Below are 18,163 nucleotides of genomic sequence, written 5' to 3' on the forward strand. Positions count from 1 at the left end.
TAAGTTTTGTAAACAGTGTACACGTCTGGTTTGTGTACAAGTTACATTGTGTACAGGTTGTCTCTACATTGATATGGTAGAATAAATAAAGAAGAACACTCCCATTCTCATGTAACATCATTTTGAGAAGAAATGATGCTCTGAGTGAAGGCAATGGAAGTAAGTCACTCTGACTTTTTTGGGTTATCCTAGGTTCTCTACACATATGTTATTATGTATTTATGTTATGTATCGTGTTTATTATATAATTTTGAAAAAAATATCACGGATGGATTAATGAAAATGTGTATATAAACGTAATATACAACATTTAATAATACACCGAGCTCAGACAGCGTAAACAAACAAACTGAACAGGTTGTGGACGATCACTCGGTCAGGCGAAATAGACGGTATTAATACGTGTCCAGTTTTAGTTCATTCATGTACATTTGTAAGAGTTTGTGAAACTTTTACCTTATAATATTTTTATTATTATTATAATAATTAAATCACGAAACAAATACTCTTACACTGTGTACAAGTTAGTACAGAATTATAGCTATAAAGTGAAGGCATATGAAAGGAATATTTTTCTACAGTTATCCCTAGTAACAGGTGACGGGCTAGAGAAAACGTAATTCTTCCGACACTTCTACAAACCGTTTGGTAAACATCTCATATATATTTGTATAAATTTTTATACTGTGGGTGCATGTATCATGTTTGTGTGTTACATAATGTGTTTCTTATATAATTTTGAAAAAAATATCATAGATAGATTAAGGGAAATGTCTATATTAACGTAATATGCGACATTAATGCGCCCAAGAGATTATTATTACTGTTATTACTATTATTATTATTATTATTATTATTATTATTATTATTATTACTGCATCAAGAGTAGAGAGACTCTTAGTGATTTTAATGTGTACCTACATGCCAGCACAGTGTGTAAGTTTATTTAGGTAGAGGTGTACACAAGTTTAATTATCAAGTACAATACATATAAAATATACAATAACTTTAAAACACTTGAAATTTTGGAAAGTTTCCAGACATAATAAGGAGATGTGCTCAGGGAGAATGTAAACAAACTCGGTGGGCCGCTGTGACCGTATTAGAAAGACAGGTGGGGGGAGCCGTATAGCGAGTTTTGGTCATAATTTGAAATGTCCGTATTAGCGGAACGCCGTAAAGCGGGGCCCTCCTGTACTCGTAAATTCTAGAGGCTTCAAATCAAGCAGGAGAAAGCTGGTAGGCCCACATGTGAGAGAATGGGTCTGTGTGGTCAGTGTGCACCATATAAAAAAAATCCTGCAGCACGCAGTGCATAATGAGAGGAAAAAAAATCCGACCATGTTTTTGGATTAAAATGCCGACTTTGTGGTATATTTTCATATAGTATTTATGGTTGTATTCTCGTTTTCTTGGTCTCATTTGATAGAATGGAAAACATGTTATAGAAATAGAGGTGATTTTTATTGTTTTTTTTATTAAAAGAACCTTCAAATGGAGCTCAAAGTAGGGGAAATGTTTGATTTTTGCCGATGTTCAAAAGTAAACAAATAATGTCATTGTCCAATAAATGTCCAACTAGCCATTCTGATATGCAGTCATATATGGGTAGACATTATTTATACAATTATTGCAGTATTGCAGTAGTCTGCATAACAGTAAATCTTCTATTTTTTGTTTGAATAAAATTTCAAAATAGAAAGCAACAGTAATACCAGAGGGGCCTGAAGACGTGACTGATGAACAAAAAAATTTTTATTTTATAACCAGGAATGTCTGCATTGTTCATTCTGGACCTTATTTTGAAATTGGCACATTTTTTAATTTGCGTGAAATTGGCCAAATTGCAAATTTCTGACCACGTTATTGGGTAGTTGAAATCAGTAAATGGGCAGTTTCTTGTGCTCAATCAATAGAACTATTAGAGTTCTAAAGAAATAGCTATGAGTTTGGTCGACTGAAACAATGGAATTAGCCGAAAATAGAGCTCAAAGTGGGCGAAATTGCTGATTCGTAAATATCGCCAAGGTCGCTAACTTCGCAAGAGCGTAATTCCGTAAGTTTTCCATCAAATTTCGTTCTTTTGGTGTCATTACAACTGGGAAAAGATTCTCTATCATTTCATAAGAAAAAGTAATTTTTTTTTTAAATTTTCGACACTAGGAGACACCTCAAGATTTGGGGTGGCAACAGTCAAAGGGTTAATAAAAAATGCCAACTTGAAAAAGAGTTCAGATTAGGTTTAATTACTAAAGAATTAACTAAACGATACACATCAATACTCACAAAACTAATACGAAAAATCAAAGCAAATGTATTATGAAAATAGATTTATTGAAATGAAAGGTGATATGAAAAGTACCTGGCAAATCCTCTCAAAAATTTTGGACTCTACAAAACCGTCTGGAAAAAGAGAAATAAGCTTAACTAAACTTGCCTATAGACACATACAGCCTATAGACATGGCCAACAAATTTAATGTCTTCTTCTCTACTGCAGGATCAAAGCTAACAAGTCAAATTCCCAGCTCAAATACCCAGCCAGATGAGTACCTCACTGGCAACTGCCCAAATACAGTGGACCCTCGACATTCGATACTAATCCATTCCTGAGAGCTATCGAATGTCGAAAATATTGAAAGTCGAATTAATTTTCTCCATAAGAAATAATGGAAATCAAATTAATCCGTGCAAGACACTCAAAAGTATGGAAAAAAAAATTTTACCACATGAAATATTAAGTTTAATGCAATAGAATAATTACAATAACAATAGATTAATAACAATAGAATAATTGACACTTACCTTTAATGAAGATCTGGTGATGATTGATGGGATGGGAGGAGGGGAGAGTGTGGATGGTGTTAGTGTTTATAAGGGGAATCCTCTTCCATTAGGACTTGAACTGGGAGCCTCACCATGCCTTACCACACTGTGTATACCACTACGATTCTTAAATCTTTCAAACCAACCTTTGCTGGCCTTAAATTCACTCACATCACCACTAGTTGCAGGCAATTTCTTTACCAAATCATCATGCACTCCGACACATGCACTCCACTTTCGTACTTTGCAATTATCTCTTTCGTCATTTCAATAGTCATTAGCACCTTTTTTCTCGAAGAGTTGGCACTAGAAGCTTTCTTGGGGGCCCATGGTTACTTATTTTGCAGAAACAAGCACCAAAAACAGTGATAATATGGATAATATGGAATGTACCGAATGTATCCTTAGATGCGCGCACACTGGCTGTCTTGTAAACACTGGCACACACGGGGCAGTTCAGGCCACACGTGGACACGTCTCGTACGAATCGTATCGAATGTTGGGTTTTCCATTGAATGTCGAGGCAAAATTTTTGCGTTAAAATGCATCGAATGTCAGATTTATCGAATGTCGATGCCATCGAATGTCGGGGGTCCACTGTACTCTATTTCTAGCTCCAACTAATTCCACTGAAGTCTCACTTGTCATTAAATCATTAAAAAACAAAGCAGGTGATCTAGAAAACTTGCCACCATTTATATTTAAAAACTGCACATGAGCTGTCACCCATTATTGCAACAATGTTTAACAAATCTGTAGCATCCTCAACCTTCCCATCTATACTCAAGACAGCAAGGGTTACCCCAATCCACAAAGGAGGTGATCCAACTGACTTGAACAACTATAGACCCATTTCAAACTTGCCCTTAGTATCCAAGATATTCGAAATAATAATACGTAAGCGACTTTACTCCTACATTACATCCAACAACATACTTCACCCCTGCCAGTTTGGTTTTAGACCAAAAAAAGTAGGAATGGTGCTATTATACAAATGCTTGAACTAATATACACAACTCTTGATAAAAATGAATATCCTCTGGGGCTCTTTATTGGCCTACAAAAAGCGTTTGAAACAGTCAACCACAATCTCTTGCACCTAAAACTGAATCATTACAGCATCAGAGGACATCCTCTTAACTATCTAAAATCCTATCTTAACAGCAGGCACCAGTATGGAGTCAACTCTGCTATCCAACCTGTAGCTGTAGGAGTACCCCAGGGTAGTGTCCTAGGCCCACTCCTCTTTCTCATCTACATCAATGATCTCCCCAATGCATATCAACTCCTTAAACCAGTTTTATTTGCACATGACACTACTTATGTCTACTCCCATTCAGACCCAGCTATACTTAGAAACACTGTAAACAATGAGCTGCTAAAGATATATACAGTGGACCCCCAGTTAACGATATTTTTTCATTCCAGAAGTATGTTCAGGTGCTAGTACTGACCGAATTTGTTCCCATAAGGAATATTGTGAAGTAGATTAGTCCATTTCAGACCCCCAAACATACACGTACAAACGCACTTACATAAATACACTTACATAATTGGTCGCACTGGGAGGTGATCGTTAAGCAGGGGTCCACTGTACTTGGATGATGACCAACAAACTCCCTTTCAACATAGACAAAACATACTTCATGCTGTTTGACAACAGAGCCTTAAATATCCAACTTAATATATTGATAAATGGTTCCCCTATGTCAAGACACATGGAAGGCAAATTTCTAGGTCTTCTCCTTGACTGTAATCTTAAATTTCAGTCCCACACCCATCACATAGCCAAGAAAATTTCCAAATCAGTAGGAATCCTTTTCAAGATAAGATACATGTACTATGTACCACAAACGACACTCCTTACCCTATACCACTCTCTAATATATCCTTACCTCATCTATGGTATTTGTGCCTAGGGCTCAACCACAGCCAACCACCTTAGACCCTTAATGACCCAACAAAAAGCTGCTGTGCAGGTGATAACCAGCTCCTGTGCTAGACAGCACACTCTACCACTCTTCAAAAGATTGAACTTGCTAAATATACAAGACATACACTCATATTATTGTGCCTACTACATATACAGAACATTAAATTCCACTGTAAGCCCTCCATTAATGCTACTCCTTGACAGTTACAATAGAATGCACAGTCACAATACAAGGCATAAGGCACTTTTCAACATCCCTTGAGTCAGTCTCTCACTATTTATTTATTTATTTATTTATTTATTTATGTCTTTGCGAATAGTACATTGAGATTATGTATTTAAAATAATGGGTTGCAATGCAAAGAGAGCCTCTATTATGCCTAGGCATTATGGGCCGACTTAACATTATTGGCTTACTGACTAGTTAACACTAAGAATTATATCATAGTTGTACAGTAGATTATTAATTATAATTGAATCCAATTTATATAAGACAAAAGATATATTCATATATTCAAAAATGCTTTTTGTGATACAATGATTCAATTATATTCCTGTCGACAATGGATAAAAGGTTCAAAAGGAATTGTTGAAATTATGATATGCAAGAATGCTATGCACATAAAAGGCCCGAAGAGCTGGAACTCGCTACTGGAACAAGTCAAGGATCCCCTGACAACTTTTAATTTAGGACTTTGCGAAAAAAATCATCTTATCTCTCAATCTTAACCAAATCAACCAAATCATCTGCTAATGATTATTTTATGTGACCTCTAGACTTTTAATTCTGCCAATTCATAAAATATTACCACCTGAACCATTACTTGTTATATAGATTTTGTGTGCAATTTCAAGATTATTTTATGGAACCTTACTCTATTTTAGTACCTCACATTTGTATTAAGTTTAAATAAGTTTATAAAACAGTTAGCCACTACTTCTTGTCTAGTTTTAAGTATAGTTACTATGTTCATATTATCTTGTTTAGTTTTAATTAGTTGCTATGTATTAGGATTAGTCTACCCAAAATGCCCTGGCATGATAATGGCTATGTTTGTACTTAGCAAATCAAAATTGTAATTACACATTGTAACCTTTACAAAGAAATAAACTTTATCTTATCTTATCTTATATTAACATATTGGGAGTTTCCCACCAAGGTAGGGTAGCCTGAAAAAGAAAAATTTCCATCATCATTTACTCCATCACTGTCTTGCCAGAGGCATGCTTACACTACAGTTATAAAACTGCAACATTAACACCCCTCCTTCAGAGTGCCGGCACTGTCAAGCCCAAACTTTATCTTATCTTATCTTATATTAACATATTGGGAGTTTCCCACCAAGGTAGGGTAGCCTGAAAAAGAAAAATTTCCATCATCATTTACTCCATCACTGTCTTGCCAGAGGCATGCTTACACTACAGTTATAAAACTGCAACATTAACACCCCTCCTTCAGAGTGCCGGCACTGTATTTCCCATCTCCAGGAGTCAAGCCCAGCCTGCTGGCTTCCCTGAATCCCTTCATAAATGTTACCTTGCTAAATGTTACCTTGCTTACACTCCAACAGCACATCAAGTTTTAAAAACCATTTGTCTCCATTTGTTCCTATCTAACATGCTCACGCATGCTTGCTGGAAGTCCAAGCCCCTGGCACACAAAACCTCCTTTATCCCTTCCCTCCAACCTTTCCTAGGCCGACCCCTACCCTGCCTTCCCTCCACTACAAATTGATACACTCTTGAAGTCATTCTATTTTGTTCCATCCTCTCTACACATCCAAACCATCTCAATAACCCCTCCTCAGCCCTCTGGATAATAGTTTTGGTAATCCCGCACCTCCTCCTAATCTTCAAACTACAGATTCTCTGCATTATATTCACACCACACATTGCCCTCAGACATGACATCTCCACTGCCTCCAGCCTTCTCCTCATTGTAACTTTCACCGCCCATGCCTCACACAAGAGCGTTGGTATAACTATACTCTCATACATTTCTCTCTTTGCTTTCATGGATAAAGTTCTTTGTCTCCACAGATTCCTTAGTGCACCATGCACCTTTTTCTCCTCATCAGTTCTGTGATTCACCTCATCTTTCATAGACCCATCTGCTAACATGTCCACTCCCAAATATCTGAACACATTCACCTCCTCCATACTCTCTCCCTTCAGTCTGATGTCCAATCTTCCATTACCTAATTTTTTTGTTATCCTCATCTTCATTTTTTTTGTTATCCTCATTTCCTATATTCACTTTTAATTTCCTTCTTTTACATACCCTACCAAACTCATCAACTAACCTCTGCAACTTCTCTTCAGAATCTCCCAAAAGCACAGTGTGATCAGCAAAGAGCAATTGTGACAGCTCCCACTTTGTGTTAGATTCTTTATCTTTTAACCCCACACATCTTGCCAACACCCGAGCATTTACTTCTCTTACAACTCCATCTATAAATAAATTGAACAACCATGGTGACATCACACATCCCTGTCTAAGGCCTACTTTTACTGGGAAATAATCTCCCTCTCTCCTACATACTCTAACCTGAGCCTCACTATCCTCATAAAGTCTCTTCAATGCTTTCAATAACCTACCTCCTTTTCCATACATTTGCAACATCTGCCACACTGCCCCTCTATCCACCCTATCATATGCCTTTTCCAAATCCATAAATGCCACAAAAACCTCTTTACCCTTATCTAAATATTGTTCGCCTATATGTTTCACTGCAAACACTTGGTCTACACCCCCCCCCCCATCCTTCCTAAAGCCTCTTTGTTCATCTGCCATCTTGCTTTCCTCCTTACTCTTAATTCTTTCAGTATTAGCTCTACCATACACTTTACCAGGTATACTCAACAGACTTATTCCCCTATAATTTTTACACTCTCTTTTGTCCCCTTTGCCTTTATACAAAGGAACTATGCATGCTCTCTGCCAATCCCTAGGTACCGTACATTCTTCCAGGGCCAGGAGCTGAGTCTCGACCCCTGCAACCACAATTAGGTGAGTACATTTATTAACCCTTTCAAGGTCCAGAGGCCAAATTTCAAAGGGTGCACCAGTGTCCAAGAATTTTCAAAAAAAAAAATTTGTTATTCTTATGAAATGGTAGAGAATCTTTTTCTGAAGGTAATAAAACAAAAAGTACGAAATTTGATGGAAAATTGACGAAATTATACTCTGTTGAATTTTGATGTGTCAGCGATATTTACGAATCGGCGATTTTGCAGACTTTGACTCCCATTTTAGGCCAATTGCATTACTCCAGTTGACTAAATTCTTAGCTATTTCACTAGTATTACTTCTATCGATTGAGCACAAGAAATCGCCCAGTCAACTGTTTCAACTACAAAATAAAGTGATCGGAAATTGGTAATTTGGCCAATTTAAGACAAAGTTCAAAATATTCCAATTTCAAAATAGGGTTCAGAATAAACAATGCAGGCATTCCTGGCACTAAACTAACATTTCCTCTGCTCATTAGTTATGTTTTCAGGCTTTGCAAATGAATTGCATTTTGATTTTTTATTCACAGTCTCGTTTTTTTTTTTCTCTCATTATTCACTGTGTGCTGCAGGATTTGTTTTATGTGGTGCACACATACCACATATATGTATTCTCTCATATCTAGGCCCAAATTTACCACTCACAGCTTATCAGAGTGAGCTGAGCTCATGGCGTAGATCTACGGGATGGACCCTGAATGTAAAGGTGTAGATCTATGGGATGGACCCTGAAAGGGTTAAAGAAAAACACTAACCACTCCAAAATTATATCCCCACCTGCTTTTAACATTTCTGTCTTAATCCCATCAATCCCAGCTGCTTTACCCCCTTTCAGTCTACCCACTGCCCCATTCACTTACCCCACACTCACAACTGGTTCTTCCTCACTCCTATAAGATGTTATTCCTCCTTGCCATGAAATCACAGCTTCCCTATCTTCATCAACATTTGACAATTCCTCAAAATATTCCCTCCATCTTCCTGATACCTCTAACTCTCCATTTAATAACTCTTCTCTCCTATTTTTAACGATCAAATCCATTTGTTCCCTAGGCTTTCTCAATTTATTAATCTCACTTGAAAACTTTTTCTTATTCTCAACAAAATTTGTTGAGAATAAGATGTCATTTGCCATCACTGAGATGTGGTTTAATTCGAAAAGTTGGGACATGCCTGCGAAATGTCACCACTCTCTTAACCTCTCTTTTTCTCTCCATATACTCCTCCCTCTTTGCATCACTTCTACTTTGTAAAAACCTCTCATATACTAACTTTTTCTCTCTTACTGCTTTGCTTCCATTTTCCTTGTATCCCATCTACCTTCTACTCTCATTGTAACTACAACTAAAAAGTGATCTGATATATATGTAGCCCCTCTATAAACATGTACATCCTGAGGTGTATCCAACAGTCTTTAAATCTAGTTGTACTATAGCTCATTCTAGCTCAAAACATAGACTCCACAAAAGTCATTATATTAGACCTTAGTTCAATTACAAGTGAGAGTCTTGTTCTATTTTAAATTTGTATTTTTATATTACTAGTTTATACCTAGTTGTACTTTAGTTCATTCCAGGACAACACATAGACAACATCAACTTCATTATGTGTAGTAGTGACTATACTCTATATGACCAAAATACTCTAGCTATATACTTATCCAAACTTCCCACCACTACAGATATCAGTACTAGAACTCAACACACAACTCAGGATATAAATAACCATAATTTAAACCTAGAAGATGATTGATTACGTTGACCCTGATCTAAACCTCCATAATCTGACACCCAATCAAAACCTATTGGAAAGTAACTGCCTTTATTACACAGCATCACAAGCCAGCACTATCCTAAACAATGCTAAACGTCTATCAGTACTTAACTATAACATCAGGTCCTTAAGCAAACACTATGATGACCTCCTGGCACTCCTTGAATCACTAAAGACACCCTTCTCCTGCATTATTCTTACTGAGACCTGGCTTAAGCAGGACACAGTAGATATCTACCCTCTACCAGGATACACAGCAATTCACAACTGCAGACCAAACCAAGTTGGGGGTGGTATTGCAATCTATTACTCTAACCAATTATCTTGTATTAGCACCACTTGCTTTAGTGATGAATATGGCGAATACATTTTTGCTAATTTTACTGTAAAAAACCTTAAGACACCTATAACAATCGGTGCCATTTACCGGATACCTCACACAAACATCCCAAATTTCAGTGAGAAATTAAAGTCACTAATAACAAACAGACAAATGAATAAGCACCACCTTCTCTTAGCTGGAGACTTCAACATCAACCTTGGCTTACTAGATGATCAGCCTGTAACTGATTTCATCAACAATATGAACAACACACTTCTCATACCAACAATAACTAAACCAACCAGGCTCACTGAGACAAGTGCAACCATAATAGACCACATATGGACCAATATACTAGCCCCCCTTAAATCAGGGATAATCACAGATAGCACTACAGACCACTACCCTACCTTCCTCCTGACAAACATTAGTAAACCACCACTTGAATTCAACAAAGTCTCATTTAGACTCCATGACGAGGCCTCAATAAGGAAGTTCACAGCTGACCTAGAGATTGTTGACTGGCCTACAGAATTCTCCAAGGCCAATGGTATTGATGACTGGACAGACATTTTTCTTAACAAATTACTTAGACTATACAACAAACATTGTCCTAAAAAACGAAACAGATCACTCAAATAACCCGCACATAAAAGACAGAAGCTTACGACGACGTTTCGGTCCGACTTGGACCATTGACAAAGTCACACTAACAGAGAAGGAGCAGGACGGCTATATATAGGCAGGAAGAGGTGGAGGTAGTAGTAGTGGTAGTAGTAGTAGTAGTAGTAGTACAAGAATTGTATATAATACCGACAGGATGAAATGACACACGCACAACACCCGGGCATCCCCACCGTAGACGTTTCGCCATCCAGCCAGCCACTGGATGGCGAAACGTCCACAACAAAGACAACCAGACGCCGCACATGTGTCTAATTTCATCAGTAGATGTAGTAGAAGAAGAAGAGGTAGTAGTAGTGGTAGTGGTACCACTACTACTACCTCTTCTTCTTCTACTACATCTACTGATGAAATTAGACACATGTGCGGCGTCCGGTTGTCTTTGTTGTGGACGTTTCGCCATCCAGTGGCTGGCTGGATGGCGAAACGTCTACGGTGGGGATGCCCGGGTGTTGTGCGTGTGTCATTTCATCCTGTCGGTATTATATACAATTCTTGTACTACTACTACTACTACTACTACCACTACTACTACCTCCACCTCTTCCTGCCTATATATAGCCGTCCTGCTCCTTCTCTGTTAGTGTGACTTTGTCACTGGTCCAAGTCGGACCGAAACGTCGTCGTAAGCTTCTGTCTTTTATGTGCGGGTTATTTGAGTATCGTTCCAGTCACGGTATTGTGCCTTTTTGTTATTTATTTTAGAAACAGATCACAAACAAACGGCTTGGTTGCCCATGGCTAACCAGTACCATTCTGAAATCCATTGACAAGAAACACCAATGTGAAAAGCAATATAGACAGGGCTTAATACACAAAGATATTCTTAAACACTATTCATCAGTTCTCACCAAAGTAATAAAGAAAGCCAAACAACTATACTACTCCAGTAGATTCACAGACACTAGAGGAGATATAAAAAAGACCTGGAAAACACTCTCTCAGATTCTAGGGACCCACAAACTGAAAAAAAACAAGAATATTGTCCTAACTAAACCTAATGAAACATCACTACATTCCACTGACACAGCTAACAAGATAAACGACTTCTTCTCAACCATAGGATCTAATTTCGCCAATAAAATCCCACATACCAATGCCCATGCCGGGGACTACCTAGATGGGAATTTCCCAAATTCCTTCTATCTTGCACCAACTGAGCCCTCGGAAGTCACCGAGATTATAAAGTCACTTAAAAACAACTCAGGGAATCTGTCTAATGTCCCACCATTACTGTACAAGCGAGCGGCCCATATCCTTTCGCATGCTATTTCACTACTTTTTAACAAGTCACTAGAAACTAGCACCTTCCCAAAACTACTCAAGATGGCAAGGGTTACACCAATACATAAAGGTGGTGACCCTACAGACTTAAACAACTATAGGCCAATATCAAACTTACCATTGCTATCCAAAATCTTTGAGAAACTCGTGCACAGGAGACTGTATTCATTTATAACAACACAAAACATACTCAACCCCTGCCAATTTGGATTCAGGAAAAATAAAAGCACTAATGATGCAATCATAAAAATGCTAGATCTGCTTTACACAGCATTGGAAAATAAGGAATATCCACTAGGAATTTTTATTGACCTAAGAAAAACTTTTGACACAGCAGACCACGACATCCTACTCCACAAACTTGACCATTACGGTATAAGAGGCCATGCACTTGCTTATTTTAAATCTTACCTTACTAATAGGTATCAGTATGTCACCATTAAAGACACAGCATCAACAACACGGCCACTTGATACTGGAGTTCCGCAGGGAAGTGTCCTTGGTCCCCTGCTCTTCCTCATATACATCAATGATCTTCCAAACGTATCCCAACACCTGAAACCCATTCTCTTTGCTGACGACACGACTTATGTCATCTCTCACCCTAATCTTGCCACCCTCAACACCATTGTTAACGAGGAGCTGATCAAAATATCGACTTGGATGACAGCCAATAAACTTACGCTTAACACTGACAAAACCTACTATATTATGTTTGGTAGCAGAGCAGAAGATGCACAAATTAACGTTAAGATCGACAACACTCTAATTACCAGACATAATGAGGGTAAGTTCCTAGGCCTATACCTTGACAACAACTTGAATTTCAGCACCCATATCCAACACATAACCAAAAAAGTATCCAAACGGTTGGGATCCTCTCCAAGATACGATACTACGTGCCGCAAACTGCCCTTATCACACTATACCATTCACTTATATATCCATACCTCACCTATGCTATTTGTGCTTGGGGATCAACTGCAGCAACACACCTAAAGCCAATAATAATCCAACAAAAAGCTGCAGTAAGAATAATCACTAAATCCCATCCCTGGCAACACCCCCCCCCCCCACTCTTCATAGATCTAAACTTACTCCCTGTTCAGTACATCCACACTTACTACTGTGCAATCTACATCTACAGGACCTTAAACTCTAATATCAACCTTGACCTAAAACGCTTTCTTGATAGTTGTGACAGAACCCACAGGCATAACACCAGACACAAACATCTCTACGACATTCCCCGTGTCCGACTAAACCTTTACAAAAATTCAATGTATGTCAAAGGCCCTAAAATCTGGAACACCCTACCTGAGAACTCTAGAACTGCAGACACATTCATCACCTTCAAAACTACCATTAGAAAACATCTTATCTCCCTGATACACCCCATCAACTAACTACACGAATACCAACCACCTGGTGGTTCACACTTACACTCACTCACCCATTTGACCATAAACAGAAATATTAATCTCAATCTTAAAATAATGAATCCTATGATACTCCAATACTGAAACTATGTACTGTGCCAAAACAAAAGCATTCACATTGCTAAACTCACAAACTAGTATTTAGTCACTTAGCCATAATACCAGCTTACCTCATAATTTGTAATATTTTAAAATAAAAAATTAAACTAAGTCTGCCCGAAATGCCTAGCCATGCTAGGCGTTCTAATGGTACACTCTGTAATCATTATTTAACTACATGTAAACCACACAACAACCAAATTCTGTAAATTCAACATTGTAATCTTTATAGAGAATAAACTTTGAATTTGAATTTGAATACTAATACCTAGTCCAACAAACTACTATCATTATGCTCTATATATCATATCTTGTATACTTATCCTCTTTTTCTTAAAATATGTGTTACCTATAACCGAACCTCTTTCTGTACAAAGTTCAATCAAGTGCCCCCCATTATCATGTACGTACACCTGGGACTCCAAACTTATCTACCACACCCTCTCTAAAGACTTCTCCTGCTTTAGCAGTTAGGTCCCCTATCACAGTTACTCTTTCACTTGGCTCAAAAGTTCCTACACACTCGCTTAACACCTCCCAAAATCTCTCTCTCTCCTCTACACTCCTCTCTTCTCCAGGTGCATACACACTTATTATGATCCACTTTTCACATCTGATCCTTATTTTAATCCACATAACCTTGAATTTATACATTTATATTCCCTCTTCTCTCTCTCCTTAACTGATCCTTCAACATCATTGCTACCCCTTCCTTAACTCTAACTTTCTCAGATACTCCTGACTTAATCCCACTTATTTTTCCCCACTGAAACTCCCCTACCCCCTTCAGCTTTGTTTTGCTTAGGGCTAGGACATCCAACTTCTTTTCATTCATAATATTAGCAATCATTTCTTTCTTTCTTATCATCTGCACTACATCTGTGCACATTCAGTCATCCCAATTTTATAAAGTTTTTCTTTTCCTTGTTTTTAGTAGTTTATACAGGAAAAGGGGTTACTAGCCCATTGCTCCTGGCATTTTAGTCGCCTCCTATGACACGCATAGCTTACAGAGGAAGAATTCTGTTCCACTTCTCCATGGAAAGTCATTTAGAATTACTGATGGTGAAGAATTTCTTTTAAGTAACCTAGCCAAGGTAGGAAACAGTTAATGAGTTAAAACTGTGATATGAATTATTATAAATTTATTTAATTTTATAGAATCACTAAAGTAATTGTCTGTATAGAACTGTAAGCACATATAGAATATTAAGCTCATATTCTAGGGGTAGGGGTCAGCCTAGGAAGGGTTGGAGGGAGGGGGTAAAGGAGGTTTTGTGTGCAAGAGTCTTGAACTTCAAGCAAGCATGCATGAGCATGTTAGATAGGAGTAGAGACAAATAGTTTTTAGGACTTGATGTGCTGTTGGAGAGTGAGCAAGGTAACATTTATGAAGGGATTCAGGGAAACCGGCAGGCCAGATTTAAGTCCTGGTGGTGGGAATTACAGTGCCTGCACTCTGAAGGAAGGGTGTTAATATTGCTGTTTTATAACTGTAGTGTAAGTATGCCATTGGCTAGACAGTGATGGAGTGAATGATGAAAGTTTTTTCTTTGGGCCAGCCTACCTTGGTGTGAAACGGCTGATGTGTTAACAAAAAAATATATGTATAATATTGTATTACAAATTATTATGATTGTGATTCTTTTTCAGTTATCATTAAAAAACTGATGGCTGGGTCAACAGTAACTGGACCTCCATATCGGCCTGACCTTAACAAGATAGTGGACATGCCATTTGGTTCTGATGAATTAGTACGCAAAGCCATGCAGTCAGCGTGGGAAGAAAATCCTGCAGACAGACCAAATTTTCGTGCTCTCAGAATGAGTCTCAAGAATATGAAAGATATAAGGTAAGTAAAGTCTTACTCTGATGAGTTAGAGCTCCTAGGATTTTACATACATCACTGTAGATAGAGAAAACTGCTATTATTTGTGGCTTTGCTGACAAAAACAGCAATTAAATCAAGATTAGGAGACATTACCTGGAGAGAGTTCCGGGGGTCAACGCCCCCGCGGCCCGGTCTGAGACCAGGCCTCCTGGTGGATCAGAGCCTGATCAACCAGGCTGTTGCTGCTGGCTGCACGCAAACCAACATACGAGCCACAGCCCGGCTGATCCGGAACTGACTTTAGGTGCTTGTCCAGTGCCAGCTTGAAGACTGCCAGGGGTCTGTTGGTAATCCCCCTTATGTGTGCTGGGAGGCAGTTGAACAGTCTCGGGCCCCTGACACTTATTGTATGGTCTCTTAACGTGCTAGTGACACCCCTGCTTTTCATTGGGGGGATGGTGCATCGTCTGCCAAGTCTTTTGCTTTCGTAATGAGTGATTTTCGTGTGCAAGTTCGGTACTAGTCCCTCTAGGATTTTCCAGGTGTATATAATCATGTATCTCTCCCTCCTGCGTTCCAGGGAATACAGGTTTAGGAACCTCAAATGCTCCCAATAATTGAGGTGTTTTATCTCCGTTATGCGCGCCGTGAAAGTTCTCTGTACATTTTCTAGGTCGGCAATTTCACCTGCCTTGAAAGGTGCTGTTAGTGTGCAGCAATATTCCAGCCTAGATAGAACAAGTGACCTGAAGAGTGTCATCATGGGCTTGGCCTCCCTAGTTTTGAAGGTTCTCATTATCCATCCTGTCATTTTTCTAGCAGATGCGATTGATACAATGTTATGGTCCTTGAAGGTGAGATCCTCCGACATGATCACTCCCAGGTCTTTGACGTTGGTGTTTCGCTCTATTTTGTGGCCAGAATTTGTTTTGTACTCTGATGAAGATTTAATTTCCTCATGTTTACCATATCTGAGTAATTGAAATTTCTCATCGTTGAACTTCATATTGTTTTCTGCAGCCCACTGAAAGATTTGGTTGATGTCTGCCTGGAGCTTTGCAGTGTCTGCAATGGAAGACACTGTCATGCAGATTCGGGTGTCATCTGCAAAGGAAGACACGGTGCTGTGGCTGACATCCTTGTCTATGTCGGATATAAGGATGAGGAACAAGATGGGAGCGAGTACTGTACCTTGTGGAACAGAGCTTTTCACCGTAGCTGCCTCGGACTTTACTCTGTTGACGACTACTCTCTGTGTTCTGTTAGTGAGGAAATTATAGATCCATCGACCGACTTTTCCTGTTATTCCTTTAGCACGCATTTTGTGCGCTATTACGCCATGGTCACACTTGTCGAAGGCTTTTGCAAAGTCTGTATATATTACATCTGCATTCTTTTTGTCTTCTAGTGCATTTAGGACCTTGTCGTAGTGGTCCAATAGTTGAGACAGACAGGAGCGACCTGTTCTAAACCCATGTTGCCCTGGGTTGTGTAACTGATGGGTTTCTAGATGCGTGGTGATCTTGCTTCTTAGGACCCTTTCAAAGATTTTTATGATATGGGATGTTAGTGCTATTGGTCTGTAGTTCTTTGCTGTTGCTTTACTGCCCCCTTTGTGGAGTGGGGCTATGTCTGTTGTTTTTAGTAACTGTGGGACGACCCCCGTGTCCATGCTCCCTCTCCATAGGATGGAAAAGGCTCGTGATAGGGGCTTCTTGCAGTTCTTGATGAACACAGAGTTCCATGAGTCTGGCCCTGGGGCAGAGTGCATGGGCATGTCATTTATCGCCTGTTCGAAGTCATTTGGCGTCAGGATAACATCGGATAGGCTTGTGTTAATCAAATTTTGTGGCTCTCTCATAAAAAATTCATTTTGATCTTCGACTCTCAGTCTGGTTAGCGGCTTGCTAAAAACTGAGTCATATTGGGACTTGAGTAGCTCACTCATTTCCTTGCTGTCATCTGTGTAGGACCCATCTTGTTTAAGTAGGGGCCCAATACTGGACGTTGTTCTCGATTTTGATTTGGCATAGGAGAAGAAATACTTTGGGTTTCTTTCGATTTCATTTATGGCTTTTAGTTCTTCCCGCGATTCCTGACTCCTAAAGGATTCTTTTAGCTTAAGTTCGATGCTTGCTATTTCTCTGACCAGTGTCTCCCTACGCATTTCAGATATATTGACCTCTTTTAGCCGCTCTGTTATTCTTTTCCGTCGCCTGTAAAGGGAGCGCCTGTCTCTTTCTGTTTTACATCTACTCCTCCTTTTTCTTAGAGGAAATAGCCTTGTGCATACATCGAGTGCCACCGAGTTAATCTGTTCTAGGCATAAGTTGGGGTCTGTGTTGCTTAGTATATCTTCCCAGCTTATATCGGTTAGGACTTGGTTTACTTGGTCCCACTTTATGTTTTTGTTATTGAAGTTGAATTTGGTGAATGCTCCCTCGTGACTAATCTCATTATGTCGGTCTGGGGCTCCGCGCATACATGACTGAACCTCAATTATGTTGTGATCTGAGTATATTGTTTTTGATATGGTGATATTTCTTATCAGATCATCATTGTTAGTGAAGATGAGGTCTAGTGTATTCTCCAGTCTAGTAGGCTCTATTATTTGCTGGTTTAAATTGAATTTTGTGCAGAGATTTAAAAGCTCGCATGAGTGTGAGTTTTCATCAGAGCTGCCTCCTGGTGTTATTACTGCAACAATATTATTTGCTATATTCCTCCATTTTAGGTGCCTTAAGTTGAAATCCCCCAGGAGCAAGATGTTGGGTGCAGGAGCTGGAAGGTTTTCCAGACAGTGGTCAATTTTTAACAGCTGTTCCTGGAATTGCTGGGATGTTGCATCCGGAGGCTTGTAGACTATCACAATGACTAGGTTTTGGTTCTCGACCTTTACTGCTAAAACTTCCACTACATCATTTGAGGCATTTAGCAGTTCTGTGCAAACAAGTGACTCTGC

At 38.9% G+C, this 18,163-nt stretch overlaps 2 protein-coding genes across 9 annotated transcripts in view; one reads left to right on the forward strand and one right to left on the reverse strand.

Annotated features, from left to right (window-relative positions):
- Nucleotides 1–18,163, forward strand: part of LOC128688956 (receptor-type guanylate cyclase Gyc76C) — a 619,662-nt gene that overhangs the window by 471,880 nt on the left and 129,619 nt on the right. For all 6 annotated transcript variants that reach the window (XR_011391737.1, XM_070083032.1, XM_070083048.1 and 3 more), the window contains one exon: nt 15,024–15,222. Coding sequence is in view for 5 of the 6 variants with exons in the window: in XM_070083032.1 (XP_069939133.1) it covers nt 15,024–15,222 (199 nt within the window). In the remaining variant the exon portion in view is untranslated. The remainder of the gene's footprint in view (nt 1–15,023; nt 15,223–18,163) is intronic.
- LOC138852424 (forkhead box protein P2-like) overlaps nt 1–18,163 on the reverse strand; it is a 113,721-nt gene that overhangs the window by 63,007 nt on the left and 32,551 nt on the right. The gene's annotated exons all lie outside the window — the stretch shown is intronic.

Source organism: Cherax quadricarinatus, chromosome 1 (genome assembly GCF_038502225.1).
Source record: "Cherax quadricarinatus isolate ZL_2023a chromosome 1, ASM3850222v1, whole genome shotgun sequence".
Taxonomy (NCBI): Eukaryota; Metazoa; Arthropoda; class Malacostraca; order Decapoda; family Parastacidae; genus Cherax; species Cherax quadricarinatus.